Source organism: Panulirus ornatus, chromosome 26, assembly GCF_036320965.1.
Source record: "Panulirus ornatus isolate Po-2019 chromosome 26, ASM3632096v1, whole genome shotgun sequence".
NCBI classification, from domain to species: domain Eukaryota; kingdom Metazoa; phylum Arthropoda; class Malacostraca; order Decapoda; family Palinuridae; genus Panulirus; species Panulirus ornatus.
In genome coordinates, this window is record NC_092249.1 from 2,019,114 (window position 1) to 2,044,777 (window position 25,664).

General features: G+C 39.4%; 1 protein-coding gene across 1 annotated transcript in view; it reads right to left on the minus strand.

Moving 5' to 3' along the window:
* Positions 1 to 25,664, minus strand: part of LOC139757455 (multiple PDZ domain protein-like) — a 963,136-nt gene that overhangs the window by 288,094 nt on the left and 649,378 nt on the right. The window contains exons 32-35 of the mRNA XM_071677982.1: positions 25,280 to 25,405; positions 20,011 to 20,154; positions 10,064 to 10,225; positions 9,408 to 9,498 (exon numbers count right to left, since the gene is read on the minus strand). Of these exons, the coding sequence (XP_071534083.1) occupies positions 9,408 to 9,498; positions 10,064 to 10,225; positions 20,011 to 20,154; positions 25,280 to 25,405 (523 nt within the window). The remainder of the gene's footprint in view (positions 1 to 9,407; positions 9,499 to 10,063; positions 10,226 to 20,010; positions 20,155 to 25,279; positions 25,406 to 25,664) is intronic.

Below are 25,664 nucleotides of genomic sequence, written 5' to 3' on the forward strand. Positions count from 1 at the left end.
ACATACACACACACACATACACACACACACATACACACACACACATACACACACACACACACACACACACACACACACACACACACACACATACACACACACATACACACACACACACACTACACGTTGATTGACGGGGGCAAAGTAGACTGCTAGTACGAAAAAAAAAAAAAAGTCCAGATAAGAGAAAAATAACATAACAAAAGCGTGATGAGTGCAGGAAAGAGAACAAAGGGGAGTGACCCCTGGAAAATAAAAAACGTGGTGCGGTAATGGAGTGGTGGTGAGTGGGGGGGGGGGGGGAGATAACAGGCAACAAAGAGGTTATTATTGCACAAGATTACAGATGGAAATGAAGGTGTGAATGCATTTAAAAGCGGAGGACAAAGAAGCCAGGTTACCTCACCCCAAGGAGAATTGAATTCCCCAAAAGGGGAGCTTTACGTGCACGATAACATGGAACACAAACCCAGGGTACTGAAGAAAATGATGTTTGGGGCTGTACTCACCGTCACTACTGTGAAAGAAATGAAAGAAGAGAATGAAGATGTTCGAGACGATTATTCCGGAGGTAAATGAAGTCAGTCAAAATCGTGGTGTGTGACAGACGACCCCGGATAACGCCTGTACCCGTGGGAAACGGAGGACGAGGAGGATTATCCATTCTCCACGGAATAGAAAACGGGATGTCCGCTCCACAGGGGGTAACTTTACAAGAAGGCAGGGGAGGGGGGGAGGGGTATTCACGACCTTATCCCCAGGCCATAAGGCGAATCCTGGGGGCAACATAGTGCGACATTCAGGGGTCGTCACGGAATGGCAAGAAGAGGCAATATGAGAAAACTGAGGAAAGAGAATGGAGGGCGGGGGAGGGATGAAAGAAGACGGGGAGTGGGGGAGCGAAAAATTCCCAGTCGGAGTAATGGGTCAGTGGAGAGGCCAGTCATCATGGGATGAAAGGATCACGGGTTCGAAGGAATGACCCACATACACACACACACACACACACACACACACACATGCACACACACATACACACACAGGAGAAAGGAAAGTTCTGGATTCTAAGGAAAACACGCACAAAGACAATTACATAAAGATAGACGGATATAGATAGACTGATAAATAGATAAAAATAGATATATATGCAAATAGATAAAAAGGGGGGAGGGAGAGGGAACGTATACAAAAATCAGATTAAGAGGAAAAGAACAAGAAGGAAAAAAAAGTGGAATTTAGACCACCAAATTCGCAGAACAAAGACACATTAAAAAAAAAAGGAAAAGGAATTCAGAGGAGGAAGAGACAACATCAAATCTGGGAGAGAGACGCGCACGCGCGCGAGATGGTCGTGATAGACGAATCAGGGGGTGGGAGGTGGGGTGGGGTGGGGGGGGGGGGGGCTAAAGACCGACTGAGACAGAGAGATAAGGGAAGGGAAGGAACACAAAAAAAAAGCTGCAGGAATAATAAGAAGCAAAGCGAAGGATGGGAAAGGACAGCGTGGTAAGGCAGGAGAAACAAAGGATCCCAGGCAGGGGAAGGGGTCCTGGCTGATGATCGCAAGGAACGAATGTCCCCTTCCTTCATGGTGACCTGGGAGACATGACAGGGCCCTCATGGTGACCTGGGAGACATGACAGGACGTTCATGGTGACCTGGGAGACATGACAGGGCCGTCATGGTGACCTGGGAGACATGACAGGGCCCTCATGGTGACCTGGGAGACATGACAGGGCCCTCATGGTGACCTGGGAGAGACATGACAAGACCTTGAGGGAGATATGACACTCTAGGGGAGTTGTATGATAACCTTGAGGGAGAACTTGACAGTCTAGAGGGAGATATATGGCCCCATGATGGAGACATGAGAACCGAACACCTGACGGACGCTACCAAGATGGAGAGCGGACAGCAGACCAATAAGACTGATGGAAAGAAGAGGGAGCGACGAACAAAGACAGGCAGGTAGCTTCCCTCCAAGCATCCGAGGGAAGAATAGCGAGGGAAAACTAGGAATGACGGCAGACCTGAGGGAAAAACAAGAAGACATGACAAGGAGGGAAAGGGTGCGGAAAAAAAAAGAGGAGGAGGAGGGAGGAACATGAACAGCATGAAGGAGAGCAGGCAGGAATACATAATGTGAGGGAATGACGCCACTTATTCGTCTGTTCTTGACGCTCGCTCCCTCACTAACGCGGGAAAGGCGAATGCACACACATTATATATATATATATATATATATATATATATATATATATATATATATATATATATATATATATATATATATGTATAATGTGTGTACGAAGGAAGAGTCCATAGAGATATATTGTACTTCAAGTGGCAAGCAGAATGTGATTAATGCTAAGACGAACGTGTCTGTTCAGTAAAAGATTATGTCCACTGCGGAGAGGAAGAGGCGGAAATGAATGATCAGGGAGGAAGATGAGAAGGTTACAGGAAGCTGATCAGCAACGAATTAGGGGAAAACAGGAGAAGGAAATAAGAGTAACATAAGTCAAATAAAGAAGAAAAGGCATGGTGAAAAGGAAATGGCCCAGACGAGATATAAAAGTGCAAGAATAAGTGAAATGGCACGATAAAAACTGAAAAAGAGGCATTAAAAAAGGATAAAGTAAATATGAATAATGGCTGGGCGAGATCATACCCACGCCCCATAACACACGTCTCGCGTCAAACGCTGTTCAATGAATAATACGTCTTAACACAGGGAGGAGGTTCAACGAAGGCAACAATCCCTCCCTTACCCCCGCACGACAGGTAAAACCCCTTCCCATCCCACAGGAAATGAGACGGAAATGGGGTGGCTGGTCACATACACCCCACCCCATCCCTCCCCAACCCACCCTCGTCACCCATCCACTACTGACACCTATCGTGGGGTCATGACCAGTGTGGTCAACCCCCCCCCCCCCACCCCACTTTGTAAGGGGTTGTGAGGTGAGGGAGGAGGTTGCAAGACGAAGCAAGAGGTTGTGAGGTGGGAGAAGGGGTTGCGAGATGAGGGATGAGATTGAGAGATGACGCAAAAGGTTGTGAGGTGAAGCAAGAGGTTGTGGGGTGAAGCACAGGATTGTGAGAAGTATATGGCTATAAGATGAAGCAAGAGGCTGTAAAGGTTGTGAGGCAAAGCCAGAGGTTGTGAGGGTGAAGCGAAGCGTCGGGGGAACGGAGAGAGAGAGAGAGAGAGAGAGAGAGAGAGAGAGAGAGAGAGAGAGAGAGAGAGAGAGAGAGAGAGAGAGAGAGAGAGAGAGAGAGACGTATATACGCGCGACCCGCAGACGGCAGTGAAAAAATATGGTGTGGCAGAGTAATGGTTATGGCAGACTACGAGCTGTTGGGGAGGGGATGTTGTGATTTGTAGAGGGGTTGGGGAGGACTGCAGGGGATATACGAAGCACTGGGGAAAGATAAGGAGCTCTACGGGAAATAAAACTTCTGGGGGGGAAGTTCAGCAGCTGGGGTACAGGTGGAGAAGACATGGTTACCACTGGGGTAGTACAGGACCAGGGGGACTAAAGTCCAGGTGGAGATAAAAGGTAATTGGGGAAGATTACATTTGCGGAGAAAAATGAGTAATTTAGAGAGAGAGAGAGAGAGAGAGAGAGAGAGAGAGAGAGAGAGAGAGAGAGAGAGAGAGAGAGAGAGAGAGAGTTCTAAGGAGACCTTCTTCCCTTACTTCTCACAGATGGCCCGGCATATATATATATATATACATCATGGGTAGTTACATAATACCGAACCCTTCCTGGAGAGAGAGAAAAAAAAAAAAAGAAGCGATTAAGCATCGTTTTCTGGGACGAAAACTACGAAAATTAAGTTTCCTTAGAAGCGTCCAAGTTTGGGCTACTCCACAGAGGTGCTTTAGAACCACTGGGCAGGAAATTGGGTCTACCTGCCCATTACTCAGGAAGGGGCGTATGGTCTCCCATCCCACACAACCAGGGGACAACCCTCGCTCCTCGAAAGGATTCCATGGCTCTCCATCCCATGATAAACGAACCCGCGGCCCTCCACTTCACCACAAAAGGATCCCATGGCCCTGTGAACGAACCCACAGCCCTCCTGCCCACCTTAAAAATAACCCATGGTCTTCTAGCCTTGCACTCATACGAAACATACCACTCTCCTCAAAAACCACCCCGCTGCCCCCAGTCACAAGTTACGGCACACCAGCAGTAGACCATAAACAAAACTTTTATCAGGCTAAGTTCCTCCTCCTCCTCCCTCTCACCCCCCCCCCCCCCGGGGGGAGGGGGTTATGAGGAACAACGCAGCCATCTCATTTGAATAAAAAAGCCATCCCACGCGAATCAGTCACCGCCATGGCGTAGATCGCCACGCTGTGGGGAGACGAAGGAAGCGAGGGTCTCGAGTGTGTTGGATCCTAGCGGGCACAGGACACCCTCTCCTCAGCCATCATCCCTTCCTCGCTTCCAGCCAACGCCTATCCTCCCACCACTCCAGCCGAGAGATCGCTCCGCCTCACCCAACACGACCCATTACCATAAGCCACCACTCCCTCACAATGTCAACATTCACTCCAACGTCACCAACGCCTCACCAACATTCGTTTTACCACCACCATATCTCGCCAACATAATAATCTCCACCACCACCATAAAAAATCTCTCCTCCACCACCACCAACAACACAAACACCCAACACACCACCATCCCTACCACCACAACACTCCATCCACTGCCTCGACACCACTATCACCAACATTAACCCTCCCCCCCCCAACCTGGCTTGCCTGGCCTCCTCCAGCTTGTCGTGAAAGCCGTCGGCAAAATGTGATCAGGAACTGCAGGCAAATGGCCCCAGCCAGCCCAGGTAATTCCCATTTCCCATGGTCAGTGCTGGAGTGGAGGCACGTAATGTTGTTTACTGTTGTCTGCTACGCCGCGGGGTGTGGGGGTTGTTGTTACTGCCGTCTGATGTGTTGTGTGGCTGTTTATCATAGTACGTTGTGTTGTGCGGTGGCTCACTGTTGTCTGCTGCATAATGTGCGGTTGTTTACAGTTGTACAGTGTGTTGTGTGGTTGTTTACCGCTGACGGTGCGTTCGGGACGTACAACAGGTACCTCGTCCCCCCCCCCCCCTCCCCCAAGCGACATGTTAGGCTATTACATGGTCCGGGATTGCATGCACTCTTAAAAGTTACTGACGTCTGGTAACGAGTTGAGCGCTGGTCTTCACTTACTGTAATACAAAATAACCCCCCACATCCGAGTCATTTGGCCCCTCAAGCATGGATAGACAGTACAACCCGAGCACAAAGATTCGATCGTAAAGCATGATGTTAGAAAAAAAAAAAAAAAATGCAGTACGATGGTATGACCCACCTCATGACAGCATGACCCTCCAGCGCAACAGTAAAGCTTAAGTCTTAAACCCACCGATACGACCTTTGAGGAAATTGGTATGACCCTTCTGAGGACGATGCTATGACCCTCATCAAAACGGTGTGACCCTTGAGCATGGGTCATATCATTATACGGCCCTTGCATATGCTGCCATGACTAATGACCCAACCCTTAAGGACCAGGTCAAAAATCTGCCTTTTTCAAAAGGTAGATTTTTTCTTTTCCTCCAAAACTTAGGACATTTTTCCTCTTACTATCTCTCCCTCTCTTTAACTCTTTTCATAAATGAATCAAGGCCTGATCTTGATGTGAACTTCGAGAGAGAGAGAGAGAGAGAGAGAGAGAGAGAGAGAGAGAGAGAGAGAGAGAGAGAGAGAGGGGGGGGGGTCCAAAAACTAGCATCAAAAATGGTGCCAGATTTAAGAGCAAAGCAACAGTAATAGATTAAACAAAAAATTTACCCACCATGAAAGAGAAAAAAGTAAGGTGTGGCTTTGACCATACACTTCATTTCTAAACCTATCTGATATAAGCAATGAACAGTTCCTTAAAAGGGGCAAAGATACAACAAGCAAAGTCCAAAAGACATGAAGCAAGAAAACTGTTCAAAAAATATACAAATAAAGTCAAGAGCATCAAAGCAGTGGAAAAATGGAATAAATTTTGAAACTATACAAGGTGACTGCACAAATCAAAAAAGTTGCACTGCAGTAGATAAAGTTCAAGAGATGGGGCCACATGACAGTACAACTCCCACCCCATACTGCACAAATATGTTACTGCACAGGTAATTATGCAGCATTATCCAAGGGCAGCACTCTTAACATGATACTCATGCGGGTGTAATAAAAGTAAAGATTTGAAAGGCCTGATTTTCCTGACCAATCTTTTCATCCTTTCCTTTCTCCATCCTCTACCTCCACCTCTGTCCCCTCCCCTCTCCCAACTCTCACCTTTACGGAAGACATCAGGGAATATATTAACCTCATACATTACGAAGTATAATGGAGAATCAATGTAAAGATGCCAAATATTCAGAAGATAAATAGGAACACTTTGAATAAAACTGTAAATCTGGAGGCATTCCAAAAATCATATTTCAGGAAGCATAAATATCAAGTTAAATCATTTGAGGTTATCAGTTAATCTAAATCATACAAGATTAAATTTTTTCAACTCATGCTACAAATATCACACTATGTGAAGGGTCAACAAATCCTCAACAAGATGCAGAAGGGATTCTGTCAAACCTGACAAGCTAATCAAATTCCAGCAAATGAAATAGCTAAGTGTCAGGGTTTTAATGAGAATTTTGCCTTATCCAATACTATACCATAATAAAAATCAAGAGAACATGCGAGATATCACAACCTCAAAAAATCACCAATGAAAAACATTCTCTTACAAAAATCAGTGCATCATACTAACCATTTAAAAAACTTAGCCTCCTCACTAAACACATATGCTACACAATTAAATTCCACATAACTAGACTAAATGCATCTTTAAACCATTCAAAATTCTTACACAACACATTTTCCATCCAGCATAGTTTCTCTCTCAATCTCCTTCTCTTATAAATCTTCCCAGATACACTTAAACAATTTTCATAAGGGCACTGTACATGCATTCTGCCAGTCCTCTCAAGAACATCACTTGGACCTATACAAACGCTGAACAGCCCAACTAAAAAGTCAACAGTAATCCCATCCACTCATCCTACTTTGCCACACTTCATCTTCAATAAGGCTTTCACAATCATCTCTCTTTTCCCCATAACATGCAAGAGAATTCAATTATTTCATATATCACCTCATCCCACACATGCAACATCCCCAAATACATCACCTAACATTCACGAGTCCTTAAAAATACTCACTCCCTTTCTTTTTCAACCTCTTCTTTGCCTGCTATAACCCCCTTCACTATCTGTCACTCCTAACTTTTTCTTGGTCTCCTTACAATATTCACCTTCCTCCAAAATATTTCTCATTTTCTCTGAAGTTCATCACTGCTCTCTCATACTATCAAACATAGCACTTAGCTCTCCCTTCTACTCATCCTGGTTACATTCCCACAGACACCCCAGGCTGAATCTTTGAGAAGAAATACTTGCTTGCCTCTTTCCTTCTCTTCCTGTTTTTGCACAGTGGTGATACAAGGAGAGGAATATCCAAACCTCCTACGCTTCTGCTTATTTATCACCTCTCAATATTACTTTCTTATCATCACTTGCTATTGTACCTCTTATCATTACTCTCATTATTACTACTATCTTTAACATTAATTTTACTGCTGTCATTAATACCATCCCTGAGGAAACAGAAAAAAACTAATGATGTACAGTATCTTCTGAGTCACATGAAGCAACAACAAGGCAATGGAGTTGGGAGTGAAAGAAATATTCCCATCCTGTATCATCACTTTCTACAAGTAGGAAAAGAAGAGCAGTCAAGCAAAGATATCAACTCTATGGCTCAACTGCCTGTTCCTGATGCTGTCCTAATACAGAGGAGAATGATAAGCAAGTCATGGGATAAAAAAAAAAAATTTCTTCATACTTGTTCTCTGATTCTTGTGACGGCAATGTACCAACAGGAACAGATGAAGAACTGTCTCATTTGCTCCCACCTCTTCTCTAGCTGTTGTGTGTAATAAATCAAGACCAGAACCTCCTATCCTAAAACAAACCCCAAAGACTTTCCGACATTTGCTCCCACCTCTTTTCTGGTCGTCATGGGTAATAAATCAAAACCAGAGCCTCCTATCCTAAAATAGGCCCCAAAGATCTTTTCAAATTTTCCCAGACAGTTTCATATACCCTGGTTCAGCCCAGTGACATTGCTGAAGCTCCATCTCATGTTCTGCAGTATTGCAGTTTTATTCCACCCACACTCTATCAGTTCCAACATGACATTATTTCCACAACAAATTCCTACCGAGTGTCTTTCTGCTTCATTATTTCAACAAAATCACTTTATATAAGAAACAGCTATACTCTCATCAAAACATTATACATTATCAAATCCTAAAATCAAACTGACATTACTGCAACAGAAGGCATCATTAATGAGGGGATTAATTATGTATCTTGAATATCCCCAAAGAACTAGACATGAATCAGTAACAGAAAAACATTTATCAATACAATACCTTGTTTTCTGTGGTGCAGAATAGAAGATTTCATTGTTTTTCAACCCAATGAAGAATGAGCGCATACAGAAACAGTTCATAAAAGTAGAGTGTAACTAACATGAATTTCTCCACATGGATATGAGCCCTTGTTCCTTTTCAAACCACTTACCTTTGCAGACTCAATAACTCTTCACTCTTTATTCCATTTCACAACAACTACATATTAACTTCAAATAAAGATGCTAAACAGTCATCAGCATAACATGCCAATAACTGATCTTAATCATTCAATTAACTTCAATCCCAGAATATATATAATTCAAGAAAGTGACAGTTTCTTCATTTCTTGAAGTACTCTATCCATCGCCATAAATTTTTCTAAACAGAACACACATATATCGCATTATCAATGCAATAAATATGAAAAAATAATTCTGACTCTTTGATGTTCACATTCAAGAGAGAAACGTATCTGATCATTAAATTGGAAATAATGAAAAACCACTCTCATTAAAAATGAATGTGAACTCTATCTTTTCTGATTTAAAGGCTTGCACAAATAGCTGAATTATTTTGTTCCAATTCTTATTTTGGTATGAACATATATTTTCTTTACAGTATTAGTAATCTATCCATCTATCTATATCTTTCTTGTGTCCATTCCCTTTGGGAACTCCCGCAAAGGGGTGGTCATGGCAAGTCTCCATAACTGGTGAACTCTAGCTGCTAATGCTGGAATATTAGTGACCTTAAAATACTGTAAGATTTCAGATTCAAGAAGGGTTACAACCTAGAAAACCATTCAATATCAAAAAACCATATTTCTCCCTGCTACTGCACATCAAATTACAAACAATCAAATAATAATCTAACACTCACTCTTGGTGTAGCCAAATTCATCTTCTTCCTCAGTATCAGCCACTTTTTCTGCTTTAGTACGTCTGACTGCACCAGCACTGGCACGATCAATCTGTTTGGAATAAAACACACAAGAAATTATCGAAAGGCATTCAAGAAATAAAGAGGTTCTATCAATATATTCTATCACCCTAAACTCCGCCCTTATTTCCATACAGAGGATCAGGTGTTTGCATAAAGCCCCTCAGTTCACTCAAAAACAATCTCTACCACTGTCCAGTTTTAAAGAGGAACATCAAATTCCACACTAATAGAAGCACTTTTACTCTTTCACTTTTCATACTAAGCTGATTCATCAAGTGACACTAAATTCTTTACAAATATACAACCACTTCACTTGATAACATATTTAAAGACAAAAAAAGAAATCCCCCATAAACAAAATTACAGCAAGTTCCATGTATTACTGTCATAAATGTTTTACAGGTGCAATTCCTAAAGGTGCTCTATAACATAAATCTGTCTTTCAACCTAACTACATTCAAGGCTATCTCCTCCCATCTAGCAAAGTTTCCCATACGACATTTCCAACATTCATCTCAAAAGACATTATTATCAATGTATATTTTTCAGTGAATTCTTTATCAATGTTCCTTGAACCAAGATAAACTACTTGCCTCCACACCCTTCTTGGTCTCAGTACGACCCTGTTCATAATGTACATCATCAAGATCATCATCAGAATCGTCAGTAGTCTGTCGACGACTGAGAGGTTGGTGTAAATTTGCTTGTATCTCCTGTTTTTTGTGATCTGGTAAGCCCGGCTGACAGAGGGAAAATAGGGAAGCAGATTAGACTGGATAGTGGTGAAAGCAACAAAAAATTATTCTAGAAAAAATTCAGTGCTATGGGTAGAAAAATACCATCACAAAAATTTAAAAGAGCAGATTCTAACTAAAAATAGAAATAACTAAACATGAAGTTAATCAAATCAAGAATGGAGTTCTATCTATTACTGAAACAACATAAAAAGTTAAATTTAAAGAAAAAATACTAAAAATTCTAGCACTTTCCCTGCTGAGTGGAGATGTGTCTTATATATGAGATAGACTTGTCTGATTTAGAAAAATCAAAGCATAAGTATATCCATCAGGTGAAGATTATGTAAAATTTTCTAGTTCACTAAGAATGGTAAAATAATCAAAGCAAAATATGTTAATCCATAAAGTGAAGATTATATTTTCTCTAATTCACACAGGGTGGTTTCAGAACAAATGTGGCCTTTTTTGTCTGTTTTCCTGGCACTACCTCACTGAAGCAGTGGGCAGCAATGCTGTTTCCTGTGGGGGTGGGGTAGCGACAGGAATGAATGAAGGCAAGCGAGTATGAATATGTACATGTGTATTTATGTATGTGTCTGTGCATGTGTATGTATAAGTTTATGTGTATATGTTAATATGCATATGTATGGATATGGGCGTGTATGAGTGTTTATGTATATATATGTGTATATGAGTGGATGGGCCATTTTTTGTCTTGTTTACTGATGCTACCTCACTGATGCAGGAAACATTGATTAAGCATAATAACATACATTTTTTTTTTCTTTTTTTCTTTTTATACTTAATTGCTGTTTCCCACGTCAGCAAGGTAGCGTAAGGAAAGACACGAAGAATGGCCTAACCACTCACAGACACATTATATATTAACATAAACATACATATTCATACAGAGGCACATACATATATATACACATGTGCACATTCATACTTGCTGCCTTCATCCATTCCCTTCGCTACCCCGCCACACAGGAAATAGCTCCCCCCCCCCCACCTTTCAGCGAGGTAGCGCCAGGAAAAAAATAAATAAATAAAAGAAAGTTATATACATACATATTTTCATACATATTCGCTACTTCCCATGTAAGCAAGGTAGCGTTAAGAACATAGGACTGAGCCTTAGAGAGAAAATCCTCCTCACTTGGCCCCCTTCTCTGTTTTCTTTTGGAAAAGTAAACACAAGAGGGGAGGATTTCCAGCCACCCCCCCCCCCCCCCCACTCTTTTTTTTTTCCCCCCAAGTGAGGATATTCCCTCTACGGCTCAGTCCTCTTTTCTTAATGCTACCTTGCTAATGCAGGAAATGGCGAACATGTATGAAAGAAAAAGAAGAAAAAAAATTTTTTATGCTCAAACATATCACATGAAGATGTCTCTTCACATTCTCATCTTATCTAACATTAATCTCTCTAAACATCTAGAGCCACTTGACAGTTCACTTTTCAAATTCCCTTTATCCCAGAAATCTAAAGCTCCTTAGATAATTCATTCAGACTACACTGTGTTGCCTATTTCATATCTAGACAATCACTACATCAATAACACTTCAAAACATTCTCTTTCATGAAAGAAAAAACTTATAATTCTCCATATCCTATGCTCCTCATTACCAATCTCATTGATGTTTTCTGAGAAAGAAAAAAATCTTCACATTTCTTTCCAGCACTTATATGTGTGTCTTAGATCATGATCTTTGGGAACACTAATTTACCCATTCCTCTCACTATGATGAAAAACAGTTGAGACAAAAATTCCTCCAAAAGCCAATTGGAAGAACTCCAAGAACCAACTAAAATTCAACTCTAGCCTGCATGAAACTCTGAAATGTATCATCAATTTTATGCAGACCAAAGCAAGATGTTTTGATTATGGACTAATCAGATAATCATATTCCATAGAGATATTATCAAAGGTTAATCATCACATAAATGGATATTTGTAAACCCTACATTATAGCAACTTAATATTTCATTAGAACCTAAAGTTGCTACAAACAACTCATAAATTCATAACAACTAAATGTAAAAGAATGTTTGGGTGAATACATGTAAGTATAATGAAAAACAAAATAAGGATGAATAACTGAGGTGAATGAAATCAATGGGTGTATCATCTTTGTCTAGATAGATACTGTAGTAAATAAAATTTATGGGTGTATTACACAAGGTCATACATAGGCAAAACTTTCAAATCAGGATATGTATCATTATCATATGATCATTTTATGATTAATGATATCAATATCCTTGAAACATTCTCTCTTCAGTAAATGAACTCTGATTTCTGGGGCCTTTCTAAGCCATGACAAGGTGAGCTGTGAAAACTTATGCTCAAAGCTCCCATCAAAAATTTTCTGAAAATGCAAAGAATGTTGAAGATCAGTAGTGTAGTAGCTTCATCATTACCAGAAAAAAAGTTCATGTAGCAGACAATCAACAGGCCAACAACATGTGGTCATAGCCATTAAGAGAGGATGGTACTACACTGCACTTGTTTCTGCAAAGTAAACTATAGGGTAGATATAGCAACATATGTATCCCCTGTTAACTCCACCTAGGCTCTGAAAAGTATGTCTTAAAGACTAAATCAACCTTTTAAACTATATCTATCATCTTTACTCCCATCTACATTAAGTGTATCAAGAGCATACAGACTTAAGGTTCACTTCCATATATTCTTAACTGATACTCAGTGTGTTTCAGTGAAACATAAATCCACACTAATACAAGCACTTCTTAATCTTCTTCGATGTACAATACAATGACTCTTTATGTAATATAAAATCTCCATTACACCCATGCCTCTAAAAGAAATGAAGAATCCAATACATGACCATACTATCTTAAAAGATTTTCATCCAACAAATTTCCTTTCAACTTAATTCTCTCTGCTATCAGTCCTACAGCTGCATATAGCAAAGCTATCCATCTTTACCGCTTGTTTTTCATCTACCCTAACCTACAAAACTATGGCTATCTGTAAATTACAGCTAGGAAATGTATGCCAAATTTCAAGCTTCTAGAGCAAACTTTACTAAGATTCATTGAGCAAATATATTGAGGAAAATGGCAGCAAAAGAGGAAAGACATAATATCCCCTGCTTTCCTTAAGAAAGACTATTGACCTTTATACAAATTTTTCACTCTCCTGTTTTTTCCTATGCCTACATTCCAATCACAAAAAGCATTGGCTTTCTGTAAAACTTATGCAAGCTTGCATTTCAATGAAGCATGTTGTGTCATCCAAAGATACCAAAACACTTAAGCTCATATTCAAACATCATATTTATGAAACTTAACAAACTGGAGTTCTGCATATCCTACAATGATCCTAGTTTCTAGATAAAAAAAAGATATGGATGGTAGGACCTGTTTTTGGTGAATTTTACATGGGAGATATAAAATTTGTGCGCAAATGAGCATGTTTGCCCGTTCCCTAACTCACTGAACGAGGCACGAAAACAATAAGTTATAGACAAAACTTTCACTTAAAACACAAAGTTGAATGAAAAACTGCTTCCATGACTCTATTTTCCATGAGGCTCAATTCTAAATGATCAAATCTAAAGCAACAAAAACAGTAAAATTAAAATTATATGGTATTCCACTGCCTACATTAATCATGCACAATATTGTGTATGATGGAGTCAAGACAGACAAAGCAAAACCTGAGCTGTCACATTTTCTCCTAAGCAAGGTCATCAAAAAGAAATCAATGAAGCAGAAGCTGACTTTACAATTTTGCCTGGAGAGAAAAAAGGAATAGCAATAGCAAGAAGCAATAAAAGCCTCCAACAAAAAAGTTTACTGAGTCACCTACCATAAACAGGAGCAAATATCCAGGTATCTATATGAAATATAGCACGTTCGTCATATGATAGGCTGAAGAAAGTAATATTACTAAGCAACTTTCCAAAAAACTGCATTTTCAATTCAAAATCTCCCGGGAGGAACTTATGAGATAGATGAGAAAATGTGAGATCCCTCCCATGCCCCATTCCTTCTTTGTTTTCAAAGTTTGAAGCTATCTGAGAAACATGGTGAGGGTCATTTAATATCAGTACTCTAAATGAAGGAATACTAGTACTAAAACGCTCTTCCCAGAAGAAAACTGTCAAACATAAAGATTACTAAGAAGAAATGTTTGATAATTCAATAAGAATGAACAACAAGGGTAAATCAACATAAAAGATGACTAGAATGTGCACACAGCACAAGACTACATCCCAGTTAAAGAGAAATCTATCTGATGCTGCATCAAGGAGTGGTGGCTTGGGTAATTCTTCTACTTTCCTTTTCCTGATATTTGATGAAAGCATCATCCATGTTAGAACTATTCCTTTTCTATGTATAATCACAGCAGCAGGGAACTACAACTTCATATACTGGCACAATAGTCAATGCCAATATTCATACCAGAGTTTAGGCCACAATGCTGTGCTGGGAACTGTAAATCTAAAGCAACTGTTTGTTAAGGAAGAATGTGAGTAGTGAATGACAAACACTAACAAAGTCCATGCCTCTTTTTTTCTCATCAAATGAAGATGGAGAAGGCAAACCAAAACTCAAAATAATTTGTGCTCTGATACACATGTAAACAGAGAAATCATATGGTCAACAGAGACCCTAGAGAGGTCTGTGGAGCTTGGCTATGGGTAGGATGGTTCTGGTTTAGGTACATTATACATGGTAGACTGAGGAAGGAGGTGAGCAAATGAGGCCTTCCTTTATCTGTTCCTAGCACTACTTGCTATGTGGGGAATGGTGGAGGTGGGGGATTAAAATAAACATAATTTGTCCAAGCCTATGCCTACCCTCTGTGGATGACAGGAACCATCTACTATGATCCATCTGGCCTTATCTATCTCTCTACTCGACTCCACAAATACACATATAGAATGACTATACCTGGCAGATTCCCTAAGCCTTAACCTAAAAAAAATCTTCATTACTTATAAGTCAATTAGTTTTATATCCATCACCTGCATCATACCTACTTGTGATAGGTCAGTTTCTCATTTCCCAAGAAAGAGGTCATCTTGTGCTATGATACTAGTGTGGTGATGTATAAGCTGCTTGCTGCTACTCAGTGGAATGTGAGTGGTGAAAGTGTGACTGCATGCCAATTGCTACTTTCCACTAAAGGAATGGTTGGCTCACTTGTTATTGCTTAATCATCAAGATCAAAATTACTGACCAGGAGTCAAATTGCACTGTAAATGAAAACTGGCCTGTGGTGAGGCTTCATTACAGATAGCTTACTCACTTGAAGATGCCTATGTAACCATCAGGAAAATTAAAACAATCCAAGTGACACTCTGAGCAGGAATGGTGGTTAACAGCATCACTGTGGATCATTGGTTTTCTTCAGTAAATGCATGGGATGACAAAAGCTTAACCAACCCTCTTAATCCTTGAATTTATGATCTCAATGAACAGAACACTCCCATGGAAAAACAGCAACCTAACTACCATTTAGCAAGCAGGAGCAATATGGTATGATTTTCTGACAATGGCAGGATTATTCTTCAAGCCTCTATTTTTTTCTATTCAAGTAAAGTGTTGTCTGAAATATGCCTGATTGGGAGTTCTGAGCACAGGTGTCCCTGGCTTACCACTGCACTCAGACAAAATCTTTATATTATCTAATTTTGAATAAAATACTTATATAAAAAATGAGTACGATAGACACAAACATATCATACCTGAAAGAAAATTTTTTACAAAATGGGACATACACAGTGTAAGATATGTGTAAAACATGTTCATTATATAAACAATACCATATTCTTAAAAATACAAAGTATGCATTAAATCCAAAAATTTCAAGAAATGTGTAAAATAATGCTACATTAATAAACAAAAATACAATCTGAAGTAACACAAAAGATAGATACAACAATCATAAAGTACTCACATGGATTACAAAATTATTTATCAAACATTAAATGCTTAGGAGAAAAATTCATTAAAAGATAAACTCTTAAAATGCAGTTATTTAGACCTACAGGAAAGCATTCAGTATAACTTGTACATAAAACTTGACACAATGCACAAATTTATCATAATTAATGGTATTCTTTAATATTTATTAAAGAGGCATTCACGATTAAAAGTTATGAATTATTGGATGCAGTGACAGCTTATCATCTATACTGCAATTCCTGGAATATTTAAAAAAAAATTTAAGATACTGTGAGCCAGTACAATAAGCACAGCAAATGAAATCATAAAATAATACCAATATAAAGAATTACAGCAGGCAAATCAACAGACAAATAGAACACTGCAATACATATTAATCTCAATGTATGAAAAATCTTTATATGAGCAAAGCTATTCCTAACCATGACACAATACTTCTTTACTAAGGATCCTACATTCTACACATCACCATGCTGCTTAACCAAATCATGTTGAAATATATTTCATATTGGGTAGCTTAGAGTGATTATCATAATGACTGGTTATTTGCAATGGATTTTATTAATATACAGTACCAGTATTAAAACAGTCTTGGATTAAAACAATTTTTATGTTACTAGTTTTTCCAATGTTCATTATCCTGAGCCTGCAAATTCATTTATCAATTATGGTAAGGATAATCTATTAACCAAAATAAATAATGGATTCTACAATATGCAATCATTCTGTGTCTTTTTTATATATAAAAATCATGTACCAAGGAAATTTCTGCAATGTGTATCAGTGTGACTCTTAACATTTCTGTCTGTCATAAAGAAAGGACAAATGCAAGATGCAATCAACCTCTGAAGGAAAACCAATTTATCAAATGCAAAAGACTGCCCCATACTCTCAGAACCTTTTAGGGAAAAATCTAATTCTTACACTATAGTTTCCTAGCTGTCATTCTTCATTAAACTCCCCCATAATGAAACCTTAACAGTATTCCCCTAACACATCAAGAAGTAACTTTTCTGTGACAATTTATCCCTTCATTTATGATGAGCACATTTAGCATGTTGGAGACTGGTTATACTTATGGGATGGACATCTTCGAATTGGTAATTTTTCTACATTTAATAATGGTGACTAACAGATCAAAGGACAATGACCTACAAATATGTACTGAGACATCTTCCAACTATTATTCCAACACTCTTGAATTTCAATCCTTCTTATTTCATACCAAACTGTATTTCCCAACTTAATAAAGTAATTCTAGGAACAGACGAACAATGACCTCACACATTCACTCACACATCTACTCCACGGCTGTCGTATAATGTACTGTGAGAAACATGTTCTGGGTCTAATTACTTTTCCTGCATTCGTGAGTTGGCATCTAAAACAAACAAACAATGGCCTCATTCAAATACTTGCATCCTCTGGCAGCCAAACGTATGCTGAAACCATAGCTTACCATTCACAACGAAGCTCCACAGACTGGTCCATGGTTTCTACAGGCCACTTTTTTTGCCCTACTTCAGGCCACTAACAGCATGTCATCCCCATCTATAAAACTGATCCAACTCAATCTACTCTGAGCATGCCTTCCACCCTCTTGAATGCTCAGGGTGCAAAAACTCAAAGCCTCCATTCCATACTTCTATCTTCTATCTCCCAGTCCCTATGCTCCATCAACTTCTGATGCATCTATTCTCTTAATCTGTCTTTCTTCAATTGCCTTTCTAAAATGAACACCCTGGTCAGCTCTTTCAATCAGATTATGCTTCCTACTGCATCTCACTCATACACTGTCACTCATATCATCTATCATTCTTTGGCAATCACTTCCAATGAGTTCAACCTTTTCTTTCCTTTTGCAATCAAGGCCCATGACTTGCATCTATACAACAATGTTGGGACTCATATCATAATAATAATTAAACCAATCTCTTATCCACAAGTTAATAACTTTTGAATAACCTGTAACAAAACAGGTAATCTATCTGTCTATCAATCATATCTATTAATCTAACAATCTATCATCTTTTACTCCACTCCTATTTATTTGGGATAACTCATGCTAACTCACATATATGTCATCAACTAAAGACCAATAAGTCAAAGTTAACATATGCCTCTCCAACACAAAGGCATTTCTTAACTATCTACTTTGCACACTAAGTTGATCAATCAAGTAAGAATAATGTCTATTCACACCTCCAAATGAAATATGAAAATACCTCCATCGCACATTATCATTAAATTCTAAACACATTCTTCTTTTTCTCTAGTAAACATTATTCTTCACTACTTGCCTAAATACACAGATCTGGTAACCACACCCTCTTCTATTCATACATTCATCTTTTCCTTTACCTACACAGAGTTCAGCAACCCAATCTAGACATCACTAGCTTATCAAATAGCTAAATAGCTTAATGAGCATGCCGTGGCTTAAAAATACTTTGCCTAATTCTTACAACAACTTTCAATTTCTTTCCGTCCATGGAGCAGAGCTATCACTGATTTTATCCAATTATCACCCATATGATCATTTTTCTAGGCAGCCATATACTTTATTCCAAATCTATTTATGTGCAGCTTTACTCATCCTCCTCACATATTAACCCCCACTTCAGCTTTTTCATTTTTTGATGCTGTTATTACTTTCTAATCACCTTGTCTTCTTCTCTGCTGCTTGTGAGCCTAACATTATCATATCCTCCAATAATTTTTTCAACTGGTTAGCTGCAGTTCACCAGCATGCCATGAAAACCTTGCAAGTATTGTGATACAAAGCTGAAACCAATTTACATGCATGCCACATAATAGAAATAGTTGAAAAGCACTGAGCAAGATCATGTACTACTTGGCAAACCAATGTGTCATATGATTACTGAGTAACTATTGTCAACTCAATGGAAAGCCATTATCAAATCTGTTCCTTCCCCTTCCTATCTCATGTTTTTCCTTAACAGCTACAACCAGCTCTTTTTCAAAAGGCAGGTTTCAACTTCCTCCAAAAATTAAGCTTAATCTCCTTCTCTCTTCAATTTTCAATAATTTCAGTCCTTTTTTTATGTTTCATGTAAGGCCTGGCCTCAAACTGGACTTTTGTACATTTAACAAATTGATTTACGAAAACATCTTATACTGTTGGTACTAAGTACACTGACACCCTACAAAACTTTTAATAGGGTTCGGCATTAAGTCTTTTCTTTCTAAATTTCCTTCCTTAGGGAATTCTGCTTTCTCTGTCATCTCTTGCAAAACTTTTAATAGGGTTCGGCATTAAGTCTTTTCTTTCTAAATTTCCTTCCTTAGGGAATTCTGCTTTCTCTGTCATCTCTTGCAAAACTTTTATATACATTCCTCAATATTCTGGAGAGTAATGATGCTGTCTTCCTGAATATATTTTACAAGACTTACATAAATTCACAGCCATACATTCTTGTCTTATTCATCATCATCAAATATCTAAAACACATAAATGCAGATATACATATCAACATATACATACATGTACACAGAAATATACATATATAAACATGTACACATTCATATTTGCTTGCCTTCATCCATTTCCCACATTAGCGAGGTAGTGTCAATAACAGAGGACTGAGCCTTACAGGACAAAATCCTCATTTGGTCCCCTTCTTCGTTCCTTCGTTTGGAAAAGCTAAGCCAAGTACTCAACTTATCAACCAAACTCTAGGAATGGATAAACAGCAGGGTTGACTATGGACTGACTGTCATGACCAGGGTTCAAACCTATTATGGAGGCTCCCTCTAAGCTCAGAAAGCCATTCATATATACATCACAGGAAAATGTTAGCTTTTGAATTAAGAGTGGAAAATCACTTCTCTAAATACAAACCTTCAAGTGACCTCCTTTTCCAGCAGGAGAATCAGGAAGCACATTTTTGATGAAAATTCCAGTCACAGAAGAACCAGACCAACTAAGATCCACCTTCCCTCCAACAATGGAAATACCAAGAGAATTCTTTTCATCCCGATGTACCTGAAGAAGTAAATCATCTTATGTTAAAAAGTAATAGTAAGAAAACTTTTTCTAGGATCTTCTGTTTCCTAGCACTACCTTGCTGATGCAGGAAACTGCGATCTAATAATAATAATAATAATAATAATAATAATAATATTTTTTTTTTTTTTTGCCGCTGTCTCCTGCGTTTGCGAGGTAGCGCAAGGAAACAGACGAAAGAAATGGCCCAACCCACCCCCATACACATGTACATACACACGTCCACACACGCAAATATACATACCTACACAGCTTTCCATGGTTTACCCCAGACGCTTCACATGCCTTGATTCAATCCACTGACAGCACGTCAACCCCTGTATACCACATCGCTCCAATTCACTCTATTCCTTGCCCGCCTTTCACCCTCCTGCATGTTCAGGCCCCGATCACTCAAAATCTTTTTCACTCCATCTTTCCACCTCCAATTTGGTCTCCTACTTCTCCTCGTTCCCTCCACCTCCGACACATATATCCTCTTGGTCAATCTTTCCTCACTCATTCTCTCCATGTGCCCAAACCATTTCAAAACACCCTCTTCTGCTCTCTCAACCACGCTCTTTTTATTTCCACACATCTCTCTTACCCTTACGTTACTTACTCGATCAAACCACCTCACACCACACATTGTCCTCAAACATCTCATTTCCAGCACATCCATCCTCCTGCGCACAACTCTCTCCATAGCCCATGCCTTGCAACCATACAACAGTGTTGGAACCACTATTCCTTCAAACATAGCCATTTTTGCTTTCGGAGATAATGTTCTCGACTTCCACACATTCTTCAAGGCTCCCAGGATTCCCCCCCCCCCCCCCTATGATTTACTTCCGCTTCCATGGTTCCATTTGCTGCCAAGTCCATTCCCAGATATCTAAAACACTTCACTTCTTCCAATTTTTCTCCTTTTAAACTTACATGAAAATTAACTTGTCCCTCAACCCTAATGAACCTAATAACCTTGCTCTTATTCACATTTACTCTCAACTTTCTCCTTTCACACACTTTTGCAAACTCAGTCACCAACACACTTATACCTATGTGATTCACACATTTATTCCCTAAACCTCGGGCACATTGCCATGAGCTATTTATATACTAATATCCTTACTAACTAATCAACAACACAATTATCCCTTTCTTAAGAAATTCATTTGCAATCCTATCAACTCCAGCCAGTTATCTGCACTTTATCTAATGCAAAATATTCATATTTTTTCATACTTGTTCACCATTTCCAATGTTTGTGAGTTTTGAAAACAAGCATTTCCACCATATAAAAAATTCATTACTAAACAAAACAGTCGTCTTGTACACAGTTACATTCTCTAAAAATATGTCTCACAAACTTCTTACTAAAAATGGTAACTTTACTTAAAAATTTTGCTTATAAATGCTAATACCTGAAATGTCAGAATTAATCTGTACGAAAAAAATGAACTGTATAACAATCAATCATCTCTGGACAGCAACAGAAAAAAAAATATATATAGAGGAAACATACCATAACTTTAATTCAACAACCTTTCCTAGTATGAAAGGTGTCAATTTTCTGAGCCACAAATGGTTCGGAATAAAGATTATATTTACCTACCTCTCCCTTCCAGCCCACACACCACTACATACAAATAAATACATATTTCTTCACAAAGTAGTGCCAAGAACAGAGGAAGACAAGCCATATCTGCTCAAATCCATTCTCTAACTGTCAAGAGTAATGCACTGAAACCAGAGCAACCTATCCACAACCACACCCCCACAGAACTTTCCATGGTTTACCCTAGACACTTCACATGCCTTGATTCAATCCACTGACAGCACGTCAACCCCTGTATACCACATCGGTCCAATTCACTCTATTCCTTGCCCGCCTTTCACCCTCCTGCATGTTCAGGCCCCGATCACTCAAAATCTTTTTCACTCCATCTTTCCACCTCCAATTTGGTCTCCTACTTCTCCTCGTTCCCTCCACCTCCGACACATATATCCTCTTGGTCAATCTTTCCTCACTCATTCTCTCCATGTGCCCAAACCATTTCAAAACACCCTCTTCTGCTCTCTCAACCACGCTCTTTTTATTTCCACACATCTCTCTTACCCTTACGTTACTTACTCGATCAAACCACCTCACACCACACATTGTCCTCAAACATCTCATTTCCAGCACATCCATCCTCCTGCGCACAACTCTCTCCATAGCCCATGCCTTGCAACCATACAACAGTGTTGGAACCACTATTCCTTCAAACATACCCATATATATATATATTTTTTTTTTTTTTTGCCGCTGTCTCCTGCGTTTGCGAGGTAGCGCAAGGAAACAGACGAAAGAAATGGCCCAACCCACCCCCATACACATGTACATACACACGTCCACACACGCAAATATACATACCTACACAGCTTTCCATGGTTTACCCCGGACGCTTCACATGCCTTGATTCAATCCACTGACAGCACGTCAACCCCTGTATACCACATCGCTCCAATTCACTCTATTCCTTGCCCGCCTTTCACCCTCCTGCATGTTCAGGCCCCGATCACTCAAAATCTTTTTCACTCCATCTTTCCACCTCCAATTTGGTCTCCTACTTCTCCTCGTTCCCTCCACCTCCGACACATATATCCTCTTGGTCAATCTTTCCTCACTCATTCTCTCCATGTGCCCAAACCATTTCAAAACACCCTCTTCTGCTCTCTCAACCACGCTCTTTTTATTTCCACACATCTCTCTTACCCTTACGTTACTTACTCGATCAAACCACCTCACACCACACATTGTCCTCAAACATCTCATTTCCAGCACATCCATCCTCCTGCGCACAACTCTCTCCATAGCCCATGCCTTGCAACCATACAACAGTGTTGGAACCACTATTCCTTCAAACATACCCATATATATATATATATTATATATATATATATTTTTTTTTTTTTCTTTTTTTGCCGCTGTCTCCTGCGTTTGCGAGGTAGCGCAAGGAAACAGACGAAAGAAATGGCCCAACCCACCCCCATACACATGTACATACACACGTCCACACACGCAAATATACATAATAATAATAATAATAATAATAATAATATTTTTTTTTTTTTTTTGCCGCTGTCTCCTGCGTTTGCGAGGTAGCGCAAGGAAACAGACGAAAGAAATGGCCCAACCCACCCCCATACACATGTATATACATATGTCCACACACGCAAATATACATAATAATAATAATATTTTTTTTTTTTTTTGCCGCTGTCTCCTGCGTTTGCGAGGTAGCGCAAGGAAACAGACGAAAGAAATGGCCCAACCCACCCCCATACACATGTACATACACACGTCCACACACGCAAATATACATACCTATACATCTCAACATTTTTTTTTTTTTTATACTTTGTCGCTGTCTCCCGCGTTTGCGAGGTAGCGCAAGGAAACAGACGAAAGAAATGGCCCAACCCACCCCCATACACATGTATATACATACGTCCACACACGCAAATATACATACCTACACAGCTTTCCATGGTTTACCCCAGACGCTTCACATGCCCTGATTCAATCCACTGACAGCACGTCAACCCCTGTATACCACATCGCTCCAATTCACTCTATTCCTTGCACGCCTCTCACCCTCCTGTATGTTCAGGCCCTGATCGCTCAAAATCTTTTTCACTCTATCCTTCCACCTCCAATTTGGTCTCCTACTTCTTGTGTCCTCCACCTCTGCTACATATATCCTCTCTGTCAATCTTTCCTCACTCATTCTCTCTACATGTTCAAAACACTTCAACACACCCTCTTCTGCTCTCTCCACCACACTCTTTTTATTTTCACATCTCTCTCTTTCCCTTTCATCACTTACACGATCAAACCACCTAACATCACATACCGTCCTCAAACATTTCATTTCCAACACATCCATCCCCATCCGTACAACCCTCTGTGCAACCATATAAAATCGATGGAACTACTATTCCTTCAAACATATCCAATTTTGCTCTCCAAGATGACATTCTCTCCTTCAACACATTCCTCATCGTTCCCAGAACCTTCGCCCCCTTCCCACCCCGTGACTCACTTCCGCTTCCATGGTTCCATTTGCTGCCAAGTCCATTCCCAGATATCTAAAACACTTCACTTCTTCCAATTTTTCTCCTTTTAAACTTACATGAAAATTAACTTGTCCCTCAACCCTAATGAACCTAATAACCTTGCTCTTATTCACATTTACTCTCAACTTTCTCCTTTCACACACTTTTGCAAACTCAGTCACCAACACACTTATACCTATGTGATTCACACATTTATTCCCTAAACCTCGGGCACATTGCCATGAGCTATTTATAAACTGAATATCCTTACTAACTAATCAACAACACAATTATCCCCTTTCTTAAGAAATTCATTTGCAATCCTATCAACTCCAGCCAGTTATCTGCACTTTATCTAATGCAAAATATTCATATTTTTTCATACTTGTTCACCATTTCCAATGTTTGTGAGTTTTGAAAACAAGCATTTCCACCATATAAAAAATTCATTACTAAACAAAACAGTCGTCTTGTACACAGTTACATTCTCTAAAAATATGTCTCACAAACTTCTTACTAAAAATGGTAACTTTACTTAAAAATTTTGCTTATAAATGCTAATACCTGAAATGTCAGAATTACATCTGTACGAAAAAAATGAACTGTATAACAATCAATCATCTCTGGACAGCAACAGAAAAAAAAATAACTGAACCACCATCACATCACGTATGTTGGTTTGTTGCAATGAATTATGCAGCCCACAGTACATATTCTACTGTTCAGTCATACAAGAATACAGTGAGTGCAGGTATTTATTTTTCATTAAGAAATGGGTATGGAACTATGAGGGTGGAAAGAAAACTAAGAAAATCTGAAATGGGTGGGAACATATTCCGATAATAGCAGCAAGTAAAGCAGAAAAATATAGATTAAAAAGAAGGGTATGTATACCATATGGATTTCATCAAAGCAAATACTGATACAATAAAAACATTAAAAGAAGTTTCTGCATGAATAATACCATGTACAATGGAGAAGGTGACCATTGGAGATTAAGCTACATATGAATATCTAAACTTACCCACTGCACTAGACTCTGCACGACAAAGGTAACTGGATTGCCGGTCTTCTTGATAACTTCCACAGCCTTTTCATGGGTTGCGCCTCGAAGGTCAATCCCTTCTACTTCTAGAATCCGGTCACCAGTCTGTGGAGTAGTAATCTACCTTCAAGTTCATTCCACTTTTGTTTCTGGAGGTTTACAGTATGTTGTTCAAGTGTACAGATGCAGCTTTCTAAGAGCAATGTGTTTTCAGAAGAGGAGGTGGAGTTACATTGCTACCATTAGTGGGAAGGAGGGAGGATGAACAAGCGAACGGTGATGGTGTTTATCTCAACTGCCTCCCCTGCCACCACCACCACCAAAACTTTACCTTTCATCCTCAGTCATGGTACTGGCTGTTTAC